The sequence below is a fragment of the Cryptomeria japonica genome, chromosome 8, assembly GCF_030272615.1.
Source record: "Cryptomeria japonica chromosome 8, Sugi_1.0, whole genome shotgun sequence".
In the NCBI taxonomy this organism is placed as follows: Eukaryota; Viridiplantae; Streptophyta; class Pinopsida; order Cupressales; family Cupressaceae; genus Cryptomeria; species Cryptomeria japonica.
Genome location: NC_081412.1, coordinates 571839646 through 571858954, shown reverse-complemented (window position 1 = coordinate 571858954; position 19309 = coordinate 571839646). Strand labels below are relative to the sequence as shown.

The 19309-nt window shown below is 34.4% G+C and overlaps 1 protein-coding gene across 1 annotated transcript; it reads left to right on the top strand.

The window, feature by feature from the left end:
* Window positions 1-1456: 1456 nt before the first annotated feature.
* On the top strand, window positions 1457-1795 carry LOC131048149 (uncharacterized). Its single transcript, XM_057982025.2, has one exon. It carries the CDS (start codon window positions 1457-1459, stop codon window positions 1793-1795), a length of 339 nt encoding a protein of 112 aa, XP_057838008.1.
* The last annotated feature ends 17514 nt before the right edge of the window (window positions 1796-19309 follow it).

Genomic DNA, 19309 nt, shown 5'->3' with positions numbered 1-19309 from the left:
TTCTCTTTGTCTAATTGGGCATTCCTCTTTCGGTTGGTCGCCAGCCCAGGTCCTCCTAGCAGATGTTGCTTGATAAGTTAAGAAAGAAGGTAATTCATTGGATTCATCGCTGGTTGTCTACAACTGCTGGAGTTCCTCTTCTCAACTCTATTATCCAAGCCCTCCCCATTTACAGGTGCTTTGTTCAAGTGGCCCCAATGTATTTCCTTAGGGAATTTGATGCTCTCTCTCGTCAATTTCTTTGGAGTGGTAACTTGTTGCCTATTAAGTGGAGCTTTGTTAAGTGAGAATCTGTGTGTAGACCGAAGCAGGAGAATGGTTTTGGATTACGTTCTACTATCTTGAATGGTCAAGTTCTTGCTGCCAAGCTTTACTGGCGTTGGTGTACCCATCAACACCAGCTATGGGCCCATATTCTTAGCCACAAATATCTTAGGGGTGTTGCTTCTTTTGAGGTTCCTTGCTATCATTTGGAGGGAAGTAGTTCTATGATTTGACATACTCTGAAAGTGGGGGCTCAGTTGATTAAGTGTGCACTTTTTTGGATCTGTCATTCTGGGTCACAAGCTCTTTTTTGGCTAGATTCTTGGGATGGTCACCCACCTATTCTCTCTTCTTGCCCTCACCTTCAGTCCCTTTGTGATGTTTTTACTACGACTGGCTGGGACACTATTGAGCATTACAAGATTGCTAAGCATTGTGGTTTGGTTGTTACCTTTCATTGGAAGCATCCTTCTGAGTGGCCACCTGGGGGTCTGAGGGCGATAGGCATGAGCTAGCTTAGCTTCTGGCTTCCCGTGCTTGTAATTCTTTGAGGGGCTCTGATGTTTTAGCTTGGGATGGTTCTAATGTGTCTAGGAAGTACTCTGTGTCTGCTGGTTATAAACAACTAGATAGGCAGTTGTTTGGGGATATTGAGGTCCCATGGTGGAAGCAAGTTTGACTAAAGTTGTCTTGGCCCAAGTGTAATTTTTTCATGTGGTTAGTGGCTCAAAACCGGTGTCTCACTTGGGATGATTTGTGCAAGTGTGGTTTCAATGGCCCCTCAATGTGTGTGTTGTGTTGTGATTCTAAGGAGAGTGCCTCTCATCTCTTCTTCCAATGTTCTTATGCTAGGGAGATTTGGCATTTTTGGTGGAGGGTGTGGAATATGCTCTGTAGGCATGTTTCCTCGTGGGTTGAGTTTGTGGATCAGTGAGGTAGGGCCCTTGTTTCTACTTCCCTAGTTCAAGCTGCTTGGGCTATTGGACCATCCTTCATTATTTGGAACCTTTGGCTGAAGAGGAATCGTCAGATTTTTCAAGATGTGTGGTTGGGGGCCCCTCGCTTGTGGTGGAAAATCTTGCATTCTTTGGGAGAAACTGTTGTGACTAAGTGTGATATGACTGAATTGGTGGTTCCTTATGATGTTGGGTGTTTTAATCATCTTCATCTACCTCCTCCGCAACAATAGTTCATGTGCAACAGATGTCGACATCCTACTCCAAAGGTAAATAGGGAGGGAAGATGTTCTCCTCCACCTCAGGGAGTCCTAAAAATTAACACAGATGACTCTTCTCGTGGAAACCTTGGTCATGCTGGAATTGGAGGTGTGGGTCGGGATAGTTTTGGAGATTTTCAGTTTATCTTTTCTGTTTATATGGGTCTTCATACTAATAATTTAATGGAGGCTCAGGCTATTTTGTTAGCTCTGGAGCGCACAAGTAAATTGGGGTGGCGCATGATCATATGTGAGTCTGATTCCCAAGTTGTGGTCAACTTGTTGAATAGGCGACATTTAGATGGTGTTAGTTAGCATTTGGCTTTGATTGTTGAACGGATTCTCAACCTCTGTGCTTCTTTGGAGTCTGTTGCTTTTAACCATATTCCTAGAGAATGGAATGGTGCTGCTGATTGTTTGGTCAAATGGGCCTTTGATCATATTCATGATTGGAACTTAGTGGATTTGAGTCAGTTACTCCCGGATTTATCTCAACAGTTGGCTCACTTAGTAGAGATTGATAGGGCTATGTAATGCCCTTGCTTTGTACTTCTTGTTTTTAATAAATTTTTACCCCTCCTTAATGTCAAAATATTTGAGAGAGGAAGGGAACATCCAAACTGAAAACATATGTATGTAACAGTAGGAGAAGAAAATGAGAGAACAGTGAGGTGAATGGGACAAAAGATGAAGGATAAGGCAAGGAAGCCCTTTTCTTGGGCTTTATAATATTGCAAATGAGGGATAGGGGTAGCATTTGGAGTTGACAAAAGGGAAGAAGAGAGCTAAATAATGAGGCCAAGAAAGGTCATTTGTGTAATTTGATGTAGTAGGATTCTGTTAGTCGTATTTTTTAGATTTGTAGATGTCAATTTAATGAAAATATGAAACAATTTGGTGACATTCATTTTTTTCACTTGTATAAACGTATTTGTTGTGTGAATAAAGTTTATTATCTTTATGATTGAATGGTTTAATAAGACCTCCAGATCTTGATCTGCATCATTGTACTAAATACATTAAAGACATTGAATACCACTGTGTATATTAGACATGAATCATGCACAATCTACATGGATAGATAAATACATAAACATGTTCACATGGCATGTAACATAAGTATAAACTTTGGCTTTTACCTGCAAGCAAAAGGAAAAACGGGTTAGCTATTTGAACAAGTCTAAAGAATATGGAAACCAACCTTTAAAGAAAAAAGAGAACACCAGATTTTTTTAAAATATTTTGGTTTATTTATAGATAAGATTTATATATTATTGAAGTCATGTGTTTTAAAGTTGGAATAGGGATAGAAAAATATGTATGATAATCTCGTAGTGTGGAGGAAGATAGCTTGTTTTCTGTAATTTCTCTTGATGAACTTTCTTGAATTTTGGTGGGATGTTAAATAGCTTCAATCAGGGATAATGTTCTCATTTTGAATTTCCTAATTCTAGGGAAGACCTAGAAGGGCTGGCAAACTGTTAATCTACATGTATTTTTTAACATTAACTCCTTAATATTAATAATCGACCCCCCCCCCGCCCGCCCCCCCCCCCCCCCCAAAAAAAGAGGTATATATACACACACACACACATATATGTGTTTGTATATATTATATATGTATGTATGTATACATACATACACACATGTGTGTATGTATATATATATATATATATATATATATATATATATATATATATATATATATACATACACACATGTGTGTATGCATATATATACATACATACATATAGATGTACATGTATACACACACACACATAAAATTTCAAAGGATTTCATATTGTGAAGTATGTGTTAGAATTGTAGATGTTATTTCTTTCAGTTGAATATGATGTTGTCAGGATGACATTTTTATCTTAAATTTTTTGTGATTGTATATTTGTGGTATTGGGTTGATTTAGAAGAAAAAGGTATTGTTAGAAACTTGATGGCATTTCTAGTATTCTTGAGAAATGTGAAATGAATAAAAAACTCCTAAAAAATTTATCCAAAAAATTATGTGATTGAAAAAGTGTGTTCCCTTGAGAGCAAGAGGGTATACTTTAATTTTGGAATTATGCACTTCTAATCTATGGTAAAATTTAGTAAATAGTGAAAAGCTCGAAGATCCATTAATGATGAATGCATTTTTTGCATGTTTCTTGAAATTGTAAAAATGTGAAATTTGGATTTTAACAGATGAATTGTTTATGGTTTTGAAGTTTTTCTCCTTATTTCCTCAATTGCATTGAAATGAAATTATTATTATTGATGGATGGTAAAGGATAAGTTATGTGGATTAAATTTATTGATGCTCGATTAACATGTTCCTTTCTCCCACTTTTGGTTGGATCACGAGTATCCTTGATGTGTGTGTATCCAATGTGGTTGTGCATTGAATTCTATTGGATTATTATTCCCATGATTATACATTGGATGGCACATGCGATACCCATGTGCAATCATAGTGTGTGATAATAATTTCTAACCATATTGTGGATTATTGGCGTCTTGCGTGAGACCCTAGTATGTGCATGAGATTTGTCATAATAGAAGTGTATCCATGATTTTCTCTTGCATAGCTCAAAGGTTTCCTAGAGTGGTATAGGCCTCTATTATACTTGATAATGACAATATTGTTGGGAGGTGACTAAATTCCCCATTGGTCCCCATTTGAAATATCATTGGGAGTTTGGAAATCTCCAGATTTGGTGTATCTGTCATCTTGTATTATTCCTTGAGTAAGTAAGGATGTAATCATTTTATTATTATAATTAATCTTTTATTTGATCTTAACTTATGCTCGTCTATGTATTTTTTTTTTAATGCAGGTTTGTGATTGTAAAATTATTGTGTCATGTATTTTGGTAGAAAATACACGTGCAGGGCATTAATTTCTTTTGGGAGATTAAATTCATTCTTGTCTCATGTTCTTTCGTAGTTCTAATGCATGGATAGTTAGGCTCTATTTATTATTTTACTAGAATGTTAGAGTAGATTTGTTAGCCTTGCAAAGATATGCAATGTGTAGTTGATATTTGTGATGATGAATCTTGATGTTTTGATTTCAATGCTAGTAGGATCATATTATTTGGAATTAGAGTCATCTATGTTTTAGACAAGACGGATTTCATGGTAATATATGCCATTTTCTGTTACCTTATTTTTTCCTTTTGTGGTTCCTTGTAAGTTATCCATTCTATTGCATTGGATTGTGTAACTTCAGATATTGTGTCATGTTGTGATGTACGATGGAGTGTCGTTCTCATTAGAATCCTTGTGTTTATGAGAGAATAGGATCATGGACCAATGTTCAATCTTCACCTCAAAGGAAGCGTTACTCTCTTGTGTTGTGATAACCTTTTCACATAGCATGGTTAAGTCTTAAGTCTTATGTTTGTGTTGGTATGTTTGATGCATTGGCATTATGTACACCAAGTAATATGTTCTATCATGACATCTCAAGTGTATAAGCATGTAAAGTGACTTGTTATTGTTACATTTACATCACGAAAAAATGTTTGTTTGTGTTTTCCCATCAATGTCTTGGGAAAAAGTGTATGGTATTACACAACATCAAGCCAATAAATGACCCAAGAGGTTTAGTATATTTAGGCCTATCTAGATCACTAAGGGAATTCCCTATACACTATTAACAAGGTTCTTCCCTTTCCACCTGTAACCATATTAGATTCCCCTCTTGGGTGTAGCAACATGACCATTTAGAATCATGTTGGTGACACTCACATAGCCATCAAAGAGATTTTTATCCATCTTTGATGAGATAGTCTTTTGACTACTCTTTGCTTTTTAGCTGTCAAGGTGGATGGTTACTACTTGCTTACTACTCTTAAGTATCCTCTCAATGACATGGGTGGGCCCCCAATGATAAAGTTAAGTTTCCTTGCCTAGTACTTGCCATTTACAATGTATTTGGACCTCTTTGTAGGAGCTAGTTGATGACGAAATGGACCTACTTAATGGGAGATGGGGTGATCTTGATGATTTGATCCTCCCTTGTAGAGCTAGTTTTATAGCTTTGATTTCCCAAGTTTGTTAATATTTTTTATAAATTCTGAACTCTTGATGATGTAAACAATTGTTTCAACTTTATTATGATTGTTGTGACTGTTTTCTTTTTAAAACTATTTTTTTTTTACTTGACTAATTTATTCAATTTACTTTTTGACTCTTTTTATAAATAAATCTCTTTAAAACAAATAAAACCATAATATGTATTCTAGCATCTTAGAACAAATCTTTATAACTCAATTGTTCAATCAATCATTAAACTAAATAAACCATCTACATACAACTAACATATCCATGAAGAAAGGTCCTTCATCAAGATAAAAATATTTCACAAAATAACTTACTGAAAAATTCACTTGCTCACCTGCAACTAAAATTAATATATCTATGAAGGAGGCCCCTTCATTAGCATAAAAAAGTTGTAGAAAAAATAACTTATTGTAATAAATGTGGAGGCATAGGCCAATTGCTCATCTGCTCATTGACAATTTTTAATATTTTAAGCTGATTATGTTCAGGCTTGCAGGCTTGATTTTTTAAAATATTTTAAGCTGATCATGTTCAAGCTTGCAGGCTTGAATTTTTTTAATATTTGAAGATGATCGACGTTCAGGCTGAAATAATTGCACATGCTTCTTTCAATCATCTGGATTCAAAGTTTGCCACTAAATTAGTTTCTTGAACTCACACCATAGTTAACACAGTTAGCCACTCATAATGCATTGCTACTACAATGGCACAGTTGAGAACATGGGGTCCATCATTCAAAAACAATTGTACTCACAAATAACTTATTGTAAAAATGTGGAGGCATTTAAAATGCACCTGCTCATTGACCATTGTTTTAATATTTTTTGAGTTGATCATGTTCAGGATCAAACACTTGCACATGCTTCTTCCAATCATTTTTATTTCAGACCTGGCTACTAAAGTAGCTCCTTGAACTCAAACCATGGTTAGCTAATCCTAATCCTTTGCTATAACCTTGCATACTTGAATGGCACAGTTAAGAGCAGGGGGTCCACCACTCAAACATTTGCAGTCACAAAAAACATACTCTAAAAAAGTGGAGCCATGTAAAAAGGAACATGCTCACTGAGAATTTTTTTAATATTTTGAGCTGATCATGTTCAGGCTCAAATCATTTGGGTTCAACCCTGGCTACCAAAGTAGCTCCTTGAATTCACATCACAGTTAGCACAGTTATCCACTCTTAATATTGTGCTACCACACTCCATGCTAGAATGGCACATATAAATTGTCAGAAATACATGTTATAAAAAACATATAGGAAGATGTGTTTCTTATATATCTAATTATTTATATGGCTGTATAGCAAATGACAGTTGAGAATGGAAGTGGCTTTTCAGTGATATAAATCGTCATAAATACATGTATAAAGAAGTGCGTAGGGAGATGTACCTCTTATAAAAAATTGACTAAATACAACCAAAATAGGTATCTTGGCTTGCAATCATCATTGCTTGAAATGCATAAAATGTGTATGTTACTTTGTTGAGATAACAATAAAAAATTATAGAGATACTAATGTGTTAGAAGTACAGTTGTTGTTGCACCAAAAGATCAACCAGTTAATGCTTGATACAATCACTAGACTTATAGAATCCACAAGAAGCAGTTAAGCCATGCCACAAACCTGAGCGCTGCGCTACACAGCACAAGGAGACCAAGGGTGAACACCTTGCAACAATGAGGTGTAATTTAGACTCATCAATCATTGCCTTGGACATCTTTTGTTCTCTTCAATGTTGTTTCTGGGTTAGATTGTGTCACAGTTTTTTGCTTCAACGTTTTGGATCATACTCCGTGATCCAGTGTGATCCGAAATGTTGAAACAAAAAAATGTGACACAATCTAAATCACGGAGTGTGATTTGAAAATTTGAAACAAAAAACTGTGACACAATCTAATCCAGAAACAACATTAAAAGAACTATAAATTGTAGAAATCCAATATCATTGATCCTTTCTTCTTACAAAATCCAGCTTCATACCCTAACTAGGGTATCCAGCTTCATACCCTAACTAGGGTAGTTCCATGAACTCAGTAGGATGTACCTGCAAATAACTCTAAATTTCTCGTGAAATGCTAAGGAATGTTTCATACACAAACTCACCAGTCTTTGTTAGCATTCTCCCAACATTGTCTGTTGTTTGCCAGAAGAGGCAGTATGGGTTGGATTGATGCAGAAACAAGTACCAATCATGAATGTTGGGAGTTTGCCATGACAGAATTGTTAAGTGATCTCCACTACACAGTCAGCTACAAGCATTTTAAGTGGAGCCCAGCATAAAGTGAACTACCAATAATAAAGGAAAAAGAGATTCCACCTTATAATCAGCCTTTTGAAAACCCCATTTTTACCTGCTAAGCTACACTTCTACAGCACCTGTGAAATTACTGTTAAGGTTTGTTTGAAGAATAAAATTCTATAGTAAATCTTGCTTAGTTCATAAGCTTTTGAACAAATCCCAGAATCTCTCTAGTAGTGTTAACATCTCAAACACCACCTCCACTACTTGCCAGTCTTTTATATATATAAAAAAAACAATAACAACTCTCAGCATTCACAACACTTCATTCTTCCAAATGCTTTTAAAAAAAATGAAAAATCTGCACAAAAGATTTGGTAACCAAGTTGAAAGGGGATTTTTTTTTAGTTGTGAGGTTTTTTAAATTGATTGGAGGAATTTATATCATTTATATTCATTTTGTTATTCAAGTGGCATTTATTTCTTATATGATAATTTATTTATTTATTTTTTAATATCATAATATGAAAAAAATCATGACACAAAAATATCATCATAATTCTTAAAAAAAAATCTAATAAAGTGAAGAAGATTTCATTTAATCCACCTATAAATAATTCCACCCAACTAATTCATGGCTTCCAAATTATATTCCCACATAGGATTTTATATCATAGTCTCTTTTAATATTTATATTAGTTTGTTTAGTTATTATGCATTTAGTATATTATTGTTAGGGGCTCTTTATTTGGTTGAAGGTGAAATAAAAAGAATTTTAAGAAGTTTAATTTTACTTTTCAAATTTTATGTTAATTTTTTTTTGTTGATAAAAGTGGATTTACCACTAAATTATATTAATATTTTAATTTTTACATGGTGTCTGGTTCAACGAGTACTCGAGGGAAAGAGCTAGTAAGAAAACCCTCCAATATTGATCCAAAAAACTTAAGGCCTACCTACCCATTACAAGAGGCCTCCTAGGCATAATAACTCTCCACCCCCCCTCCATATTACATAACAATTCCATTAGATACAAAAGAAGCTGCCATAAATGGCATACAAAAAGATATAAGATGCATTATCATCCCTTCAGCTCACAAAAGAAAAACTGCAAAATAATTGAACATCTTCGCACCACCCCTGGCTACACAAAATAATTCTCCAATCTATTTATTAGCATAAAACTCAAGAAAAGAAATGAAACCACTATAAGTGAGCATGCCATAATAAAAACCGCGATCAGACAGACTATAACCCAAATAAGAAGGAGAGCATGATGTTGAAACCCCGATGGAATCAACAAGAGGCTGAGCCAAATAAGTAACCATAAGAAGAGCCATGCAAACAAAATAAAAACAAGAAACCACTGCATATATTGCAACACCTGCAATTTCCATGATCCAAAACTCAACCACCACCTTCCAAGCCTCATGAAAATCACCCGAATGAAGCAGATTACAATCCCACCCAAGTTCCTCATCTTAGAAAGCATGAAAATGACAACCCTCGAAAGGAAAGAATCAACAAAAGGATGAAATGCTAAGATCAGAGATATGACAAACTCATATAAAATACATGATGAATACAAATAAAATTGAAATAAGATGATTATGGTGTTTATGTAAGATTGTTGTAATTAAAAGTTGTCAGCAATTTTAAGAATTTATTGAATTGATGTATTATTGAATTCTATCAATCAATTAGATAGAACTCTCCCATATTTATCTACAAATTTGATTTCACTTATGTTAGTCTTTGATCTCAAATTTCACTTTTTTTGCTTCTAAACTTCAATGTCACAATAGTGTTGATGAACATCTTTAAAGGACTCACTATGCTATAGGGTGCGGAAGTGAACTAACTTCCCCCTTGCACCTTGGTCAAATCCTTTGTTTTATATTCAAAATATGTAATGCCAAGGTAATTCAAAAGCCAAAATGGAAGGAGTTGGAAATAGAGGTGTCCTTGATTTGAATTTGCTCCTTAGGTGCTCTTGACTTGATCTATGGATCATAAAATTGTAATAAACAAATAAAGATATATAATTATCTAAAAAATAAAATAGATTCAAAACTAGACAAAGGACACAACATGGTCATAAATTAGAGCAAAAGGTGAAAAAGGACAAGAGTGTAATTTTGGGACTTTTATATAGTACCAAAATGATGACAATGTACCATATTATAGAACTCAGAATTATAAAATTTGTTCAACTTCTTAAAACCAAAATAATTATTCTAGGTCCAATAAGAATCCTCTAACATCATTGCAATTCTATAAAACAAGGTGGAAAGCATGTGTTTGAGAATATGGGAGGATTAAATATCTAATTATGTTGATCAAAGGAAGAGAACTTCAATTATTCATATTGTTTAGAAAAGGATTCAAGACATTACAAATTACAATTAAGTAATGTGCCCTTTCTAATTGTTTCTAATTAGAGGCAATATTAGCCCATTTCCTATTTCTAATGAGCCGAGGTATGAAAATAAAAAAATAGTTGATTTGATATGTCAAAGGTTTGCACTTTGTTGTGCCTAAGTGCCTTTTGTCCAAACCTTGACTCCTCAATCTTTACATTGAGTTACTTTTTGGAGCCAAAAGTTTACTCTTGTACTTTTTATGAGGTACGTAGTACACCCCACTCCTAATCCTTGATCCCTAACATGCCTTAAGAGTCATGAGCTATTACCAACCCCCAAACTTTAAAATTCCTATCTTTTGCACTTTTCTCTCACATCTATGACCTCACACAACCCAAAATATAATTAATAATTAAATGTGACCCTATAACTACCTAATCCAATTTTTCCACATAGAAAATACTCTTAAATTTTAAGGGTGTAGAAATTCACTTGTACTTGTGTTGCAAAATAAAGACAACCGTACTTTCATTTTAATGTGATAGTTACATCCCAACTCCTAATTATCCTTGTTCTTGATCTAAACGATTCCTCTCTTTGATTAGAAAGGATTGAAATGAACATTACACACAAAAACTCTTGATATTTTTTTAAGCTCTTATGTTCAAGCAATCAAATCTAAGGATGAAAAACCATAGGTTTGCTAGAAATTAGAGGTCAAAAACCCTTTGATTTCAAGAATTAGATGATGAAATCCCTATGGACCTATAGGGAAATATCACTAGAGGTTTTGGTTGAGCTTCCAGAGTTGTCACTTTTAATTGATTCAAGTTTGTGTAATTTATAATTCTTGGTATGGATGTAGAAAAGGTAATCTAAGTTCATTGAATAGCTACATCGTGTAGCTATTACTTTGGATATTGTTGTAGCATATTCTAATGTGTTCTATATTTCATTAAAAAATAAAAAATAGGGTTGTAGAGTTTAGTTTTCTTTTCTTTTTTGCTCAATTTGTTACAATTGGGTTATTAATATTGTGTAAATTGTGAGAAAAATTTGGGTTTTGACAAGATCTTCTAAAACACTCAAATCTAAAATTTATCTATCAAAATTATTCATGGGATTCATTAAAGTGGTATCAGATCTAAATATCTTTCCATCCTATATGGTCATCTAAAAATTGATTTTTCCCAGTGATTGAGGAATTAGATAACTCATACAAGAAAAAAAAATTATAGATAGAAAGATCAAGCACAAAAGGCTCAAACATAGAAGAGAAGGTTATGACAAATATTTAATAAATAGGAAAACTAATATGAAAGATAGCTTTGTAGATCAAGTGGAAAGGGAATTTTACATTATTCTTGATTTGTCAAGGTGAAATGACTTCATAGGATGGAGAAAAATATGAAGAACTACAATATTCAAAATGGTGAAGTTGTCAAGAAAATGGTGTCTCAACCTTGCAATGATAAAAAAGGTTACTGTTGATACATGAGCGACAGGAGGTTTAGGAGCTTGCCCCCAATTATCACGAGTTTGGGGGTTGCAAGGGGGTTCCCCACTTTCTGACCCTGTTCCCATGATTGATTGGGGGTCCAAGGGGTAGCGTGCCTCGACAAGGTTTAGGGGGTAGCGGCCTTGAAACAAAATTTCACAAGTATAATTTATCATTTTAAATTTTTATAGTTTATTATTAGGTCATTGATCTAATAGTGGATATTTTGAGTGCTTTGTTTGCCCTAGAACACAACCATATATTATAAGGGTATTGTATTACAACCATGTAGTGTGATGTATTACTAGAGTCTAATAGCTATTGAGTTGCCTTTAGATCTCTGTTGGTGTTACTTCTACAAGAAGCTTGCTCTACAAGTATATTATAATCTGCTGTTAGTTTTTAAATAATATATTGAGAGACTTTTGGTGTGTGGGGTTTTTCTCTCGAAAGGGTTTTATCCACATACTACATTGTGTTGTGATATGCATGCTATTTATGTTTATTTCTATAACTGTTGAAAAGATCTATAAATTTTTGGCATTACCCTCCTCTTAATGTTAGTGCAGGAAGTTGTTTTGCTACTTAACTTTCTTTCAAGTGGTATCAGAGCCTAATCACCTTTGGTTTTGGTTGTGGGTTGTTGGATTTTTTGAACTAATTTATATTCAAGTGGGAACTTGTGTAGAAGATACTTTTTTATCTCAATGTAGGAATTTTCAGGTGGAAAGTTCGTCAGGAGGAATAGAGGTGGAGAAATGTTTTGGAAGTAATTTTGAGATGTGAAAGCTGAAGATGGAGGATATGCTAATAGATTGAGATATGTGACATGCTTTTGATGCAAATGTCTCGAGACCTTTAGATCATACTACAATTAATATGATGTTATGGACTGTAAAGCTAAGGCTCTAATCAGTTTGTGCTTGGCAGACTCTATTCTAATCAATATATATGAAGAGACCTTTACAAAGAAGCTTGGTGAGATGTATTAAGCCAAATATTTATTAAAACCTATTTTATTGAGGAATGAATTATATTCCTTGAGAATATAAGAGGGTGGACAGATTATAGACCACCTGTAAGCATTCAATATGGTGGTGGATCAATTGGCATATATGTTGGTGTCAAGATGGAGGATGAGGAGAAATGTCAAATCTTTCTTTGTTCTTTGTCTGTTTCATGGGATTCTCTTGGTATGTCTATTTGATGCAGAGGTAGGATTATAATCCTCTTACAAAAAAAAACAAGCACTCACTTATTTCTTACGACAAAGATCATTAACCATTCCTTCTAAATCAAGTCTTCTTTCTAGTAGTCCTTCAAGAGTGTTTGAAAAGGCATAGCTTCCCACACAGACTTCGTATCAAAAATATAAAAACATTTTTGGGTACCCTTTTGGCCATTTAAAAATAAATATAGAAATTAGTATGGGTTATTTTGGAACAAATGACTAGAAAATTGACTGGTAATGTTGCTACAAGGGTTCAAACTCAGAATTTTCACTGTGAAGTGCAACGAATAGTCATTCATAACTTCCACAAAACACAGAATAAAATAAATCACTTTGGTCAGATTGTAGATAACATAGACCTAATTTTTTTTTACCAAAGGTACATAAAGATATAATGGTGGAAACAAAAGTTATGGCATTTTTCGCAAAGAGGGTAATCCTAGACAGGGTTCTAGCCAGCCTGCACTAAAATGGTCATAAATTGGTCTAAAATCCATGGAATCTTACCAAACCAGTTGAAAATGAAAGAAGAATCAAATATTTATCAGTTCCAATTGGTTTCATGTCATTATCAAGCCATACCTATCCATACAAATCGCTGCAACTTGGAAAAATACAGAAAAAATGACAGGAAACATGAACTCTTTCATTATTTCAATCGAATCTTCTTCCACCACATACGACCCTCTCTTCCCAACAACCACACCAAGAATATTTAACCATGTTACAAGGATTTCTAATCATTTTTTCACCTTCCAACCACTCAACTACCTAATAACAACGACCTTTCATATTCTTAACATGACAACTTTTCTTTTTTGACAACCTGACAATTTTTTTTACAACATTTTACATACTTTGCCAATTTGAAACCAAATGATCGTAAAAACATTATAAATGGTCTTTTAATACCTTATTACATCACAAAATGACTTTCTTATTCCTAGAACCTAACTACTTAACCCATTACATAAAAAAATGAACATGTTTTAGGTGCTCCTACACCACTATTAGTAGTACTTCTTTTGTTTTGAAGTTTGAAGATGTGTTGGGTGTCTTTCTTGGTGAAGAGATGCAAAGGAAGGTATTTATCAGTTCAAATGAAGCCCTAACTATTTGTGGAATATCTAAGGAAAAATGCAAGAAGAATGAGAAGCGTTATAAATCTAAGTCCAGATTCAGATCCAAATCTCCTTAAAAGTCCAAAGTCATTTGCTATAATTATGGCAAATCAGGTCACTTCCATAAAGATTGCAAATAAGAAAATAAGAAGAAAAAGGAGAAGTTTGATTCTAATTTTGAGTCCAAGAAGGAAGATGGTGATACATTCATTGCAACTTTGGCTACTCATGTAGGTAATGATGCATGGTTAATTGACTCAAGTGCATCTTTTCATATGATTTCCAATAGAGATTGGTTTTTTAATATAATGAATTTAATGGAGATAAGGTGTACTTAGGTGATTATTCTCATTTAAATATTGTAGGTCATGGTAAAGTTAGAATTGAGTTTCCTAATGGTAGAGTTAAATGATTAGTGGTGTTGTGCATATCCTTGGACTACAACTAAATTTATTATCTGTGAGAAAATTGATAGATGCAGGTGTGGAAGTAATCTTTTCTAATGCAAGATGTTAAATGATTAGAGGTGCCGTGATAATTTCTAGAGGTGTTAGATTCGACACATTGTATAAGCTAGAAGCACACACTATTGAGAATAATAACACTTCTATGAAAAGAAAATCCGTGGATACTTCATTGGAATATGTGGGGGTTTCACCTTCAACAAATTGACATGGCTTTTGGGTACCTAATAGTCCTATTTATTTCGGAGAAAAGTTACCTATAGAGAAGACTATGTTATGGCACCAAAGACTTGGCCACAATGGAGAAAAGGGTCTAAGGACCTTAAAAAATAAAAACCTTGTTGAAGGTTTGAATGATTGTAATCTTGATTTTGATTTTTGTGAGCATTGCATTTGTGAAACAAAAATAAAAAATTTTAGTTTTACTCGAATTCTCATAAATCTTGTGATGTGTTGGATCTTAATCCTTCTAATGTGTTTGGTCCTGTAGATGTTCTTTCCATTGCAAAATCCACATATTATGTTTCATTTATTAATGATTATATAAAAAAGACGTGTATATTTTTTAAAGAGTAAATTTCAAGTTTTCAATTGATTTAAATAATTTAAAGCAATGGTTGAGTTGCAAAGTGGGAAGAAAATAAAATGTTTGATGACTGATAATGGTCATGAATTTTTTGGTAATGATTTTGATAGATTATGTAAAGATTATGACATTCACAGACAAAAGACAACTTCATATTCTTTGGAATAGAATGGAGTTGCAGAAAGAACAAATAGGATGTTCATGTAGAAGGCTAAGAGTATGTTGTGTGGTGTTGGTTTAGAACAAAAGTTTTGGGTTGTAGATGTTGCCATTGCTTGCTAACTAGTTAAATAGTCTCCTATATCATCTCTTGTTGATAAAACACCTATGGAGGCATGGTTATGTCATAAGTTGTCATGATATATCTTAGAGTTTTTGGTTGAGAGGTATATGCATATGTGCCTAAGGAGAAGCGAAAAAAGTTGGAGAACAAGGCTATGTAATGTATCTTCATTGGATGCAGTTATGGTGTGAAAGGATACAATCTCTGAGACCTTGTTGCATAAAAGGTATGTAGATGTGTTATTTGTATAGAAACTAAGGCTCCTTCTATTACATTGCAGTCATAACATATAGCATAGGAAGATGTGATTCAAGTTAATTCTATGCTTGAAAGAGTTGAATCAAGACCCCTACATAGGCAAGAAGTTGAGGAGAGCTCATCTAGCTTTAAATCTTTAGAAGAGGTGGAAGAAATTCCAACTCAGCTTGTTTGAAGGTCTACATGACATAGACAACCACCTGAAAGGTATTCACCAGATGATTGGAGATGTATTTTTTATTTGAATACTAATGTGGATGAACCTAGATATGTAGAAGAGGCATTAGGTATGAATGATGTAAAATCCTAGAAGATTGCTATGGATGAAGAAATGCCAACTTTGAAAGAGAACGATACATGAGATCTTGTACCATTTCCTGAATGACGAAAATTTGTTGGTTTTAAATGGGTGTTTAACAAAAAGATTGGTTTAGATGGAGGTATTGAGAAGTGTAAAGTAAGGTTGGTTGTGAAAGGCTACTATTAGGTTGAGGGTGTTGATTATGGTGAGATATTTTCTCTTGTTGCGAAAATGACATCCATTAGATTTTTTCTCTCTATTGTTGTTGCTTATGATTTAGAGGTTGAGAAAATGGATGTGAAAACTATTTTTATTTATGGTGATTTATAGGAGGATATTTATATGATACAACCAAACACTATGTGGTAAAAGGTAAAAGAATTTCGGTTTGTAAATTGAAGAAATAGCCCCAAACAGTCCTAGTATGTGGTACCGGAAATTTGATACCTATGTGTTGAGTTTGGGATTTGAGATTTCTAAATCAGATCACTATATTATAAATTTGATGGTGATCATTTCTTGTACATTTCATTTTATGTTTATGATATGTTATTTATTGGTAAAGAGAAAGGTATGTTAAGAGATTGTGTTTATATATTGGAATAAAACAAGGTGCAATGATAATTTATTATGTCAGTTAGAGTGTATTTTCTTAGCTAAGAACATGACATTTCATTCCCAAACTAGAAGAATTTATGTTTAATATCATTTTGTTAGAGATATGGTGGACAATGGTAGGGTGAAGTTGGTAAAGGTAGATAATTTGATGAATGTTGTATATTCCTTGTATATGGTAAAAAGTGAATAATGGAAACAACAATATTGAAAGACTAAATGAATTCAACCACGAAACCCTAGCCTAACAACAACAAAGATCCACCATAACATATGAAGATTACCTAAGACAATGCAAATCAACAAAATCAAAAGATTATACCATCACATGTCCACTAGGGTTTGAATCTCCATTCTTCCTATCTCCATTGATCTTGCTTGATATATTTGCTCTCAGATTTTATGTGTGCACAAGAGCTCAACAAAGAATGGAAATGTGGTTGATAGCTTGATCGCAAAAAGGCTTGATTGCATATGAAAGTTCGAATGCGTAGAATTCTTAGGAGGATTGATAATAAAAGAAGCATACTCTTATATAGAAGACATTGTAGGAAATGGGGGGATAAGATTAAGAGGTGTAAAAGATAGATGGTTGGCTAGGATTAGAGGGTAGGTAGAAGAAATAAGAAAATAATGAGAGGGTAGGTAGTGTAGGAATTAAGAGATGAATGGCATGTGTCATAGGTAGAAAAGGCTAATGAATTAGTTAAATAGATAAAGATTTATTTAATTAATAGAGGAAGTGAGATCAATTAAATAAATAAAATATTTATTTAATTTAAGAAAGGACAATTTAAATAAATAAAAGTATTTATTTAAATGAGGAAAAAAGCTAGAAAGGGATAAATGAATTAATTAAATAAGTAAAGATTCATTTAATTAATAGAAGAATTAGGATAAAATAATTAAATAAATAAAAAAAGTTATTTAATTAGACAGGACAATTTTAGGTGTCTACATTTTGCCCCTCTTTGAGACAATACAGCTTGTCGCGTTGTTTCAAAGAAGATAAGATGAACTGATACAAAGTTGCCCCAAGATGGAAATGATATGCCCCCTCGTGAGACTGGATGAAAATGTCTGAAATGATCGCAGACAATCTCTTGATAAGAAAGAAAGGCTAGAAAGGACTGACAAGATAGGAGAGAGTGACAAAGTCATGATATAAAGAAGACTGACATGGGTGACTAGGGCTAGGGTAGTCTATAACATAGAGTACGAGGGAAAACATCCTCATTGTCATCCACACACCTAAGAGATCAAAGTGTAGAGAGAGAAGAGAGAAATCAACAACGATGGCATTGGTGCACAGATTCGATCACGTTCATCGATATCAGAGACCAGCAAATGCAGGAGAGCCAATGAGTACCACAAAACCTCCTTGTACCTTGTTGTATTAATTGTTGTCATAAATGCATGTTAGGTATGTCATAGAAACTTGTCAAGCGGGGCAAAGGATGGGAAGGCACATCTGTGTTGGTGCCAAGTGCGTTTGGGTAGGTTAGGCACATCTACGTCGAGTGTAACCTCGTCTATGTCAAATGCGAGCACGTTTGTGATATGCAGACGCGTCTATGCAGGGCAAGCACGTCTATGCAGAACATAGACACATCTGTGTGTTTCAGGCACGTCTATGAAATGCATAAACATTTGTGAAGTATGTAAGCACATTTGTGTCATGAATGCACATTTATGTCTTGAAGGTTAAATCAACAGCTCTATGATAAACATACACTGTCGATTGGATAAGTTGTTGAGAGGATACACTCAAGAAGGTCCTCTAGGGAAGACTAGGATAACATATAGGGCTAGGATTTTCAATTTTGTGATAGAACATACGTTGCCAATCAGGAAACTACTCAAGAAGATACACTCAAGCAGAGGCCCTAAGATAGGATAAAGTGAGACACTTTGTGATGAACAAGGAGTACCATAAGAAATTGACAATTATGTGATAGAACATACGTTGTTAATTGGATTACGCAGAAATTGACAATTTTGTGATACAACATACATTGTCAATTGGATAAGCTACTCAAGAGGATACCCTCAAGTAGGTGCCCAAAAAGATAAAAGCAACACTTTGTGATGAACAGGGAGTACTACTAGGATAGAGTGCCATATGATAGATATAAGAACTAGGATAAAAGAGAAGCACTTTGTGATGAACAGGGAGTACTACTAGGATAGAGTGCCATATGATAGATATAAGCACTAGGATAAAAGAGCAGCACTTTGTGATGAACAGGGAGTACTACTAAGAATGACACAATTGATTTGCTTGATTGCAAAAGGACCTACCTATGCTGGAGTCATGAGAGAGATACCCTTCGACTCAAGGATTACAAGTAGAGATGACATTTAAGGATAGGGTGACAGTTGAGGCCATGGGATTGCGATACATTATGTATATGCCCAAGTTTCGGGAAAACATGGGGTTGTTGACTGCATTAGCCGAGAGATGGCATTCAGAGACATGCACATCTCATTTGCCAATGGGTGAGATGACAATAACCTTAGAGGATGTGTACAGGATACTGCGGATATTGATCGATGGGTAGTTGGTTCCTTACGATCGAGAGGGAGATAGGGATGCATTGAAACGAGTGTTCCAGGATCCAGGACTGGAGATGAGGGTAGGACACGTGGCATGGGACACCATGACATCAACATGATTGGCTCTATCAGTGATGCTGATAGGAGTGATCAGTGGGTTTCTCTGTCCAGACAGGGCAACACGAGGATTGGCTGTGGGATGGGGGAGGACTCTAGAGACATTGGTGAATGAGCACACTAGGTTTGCA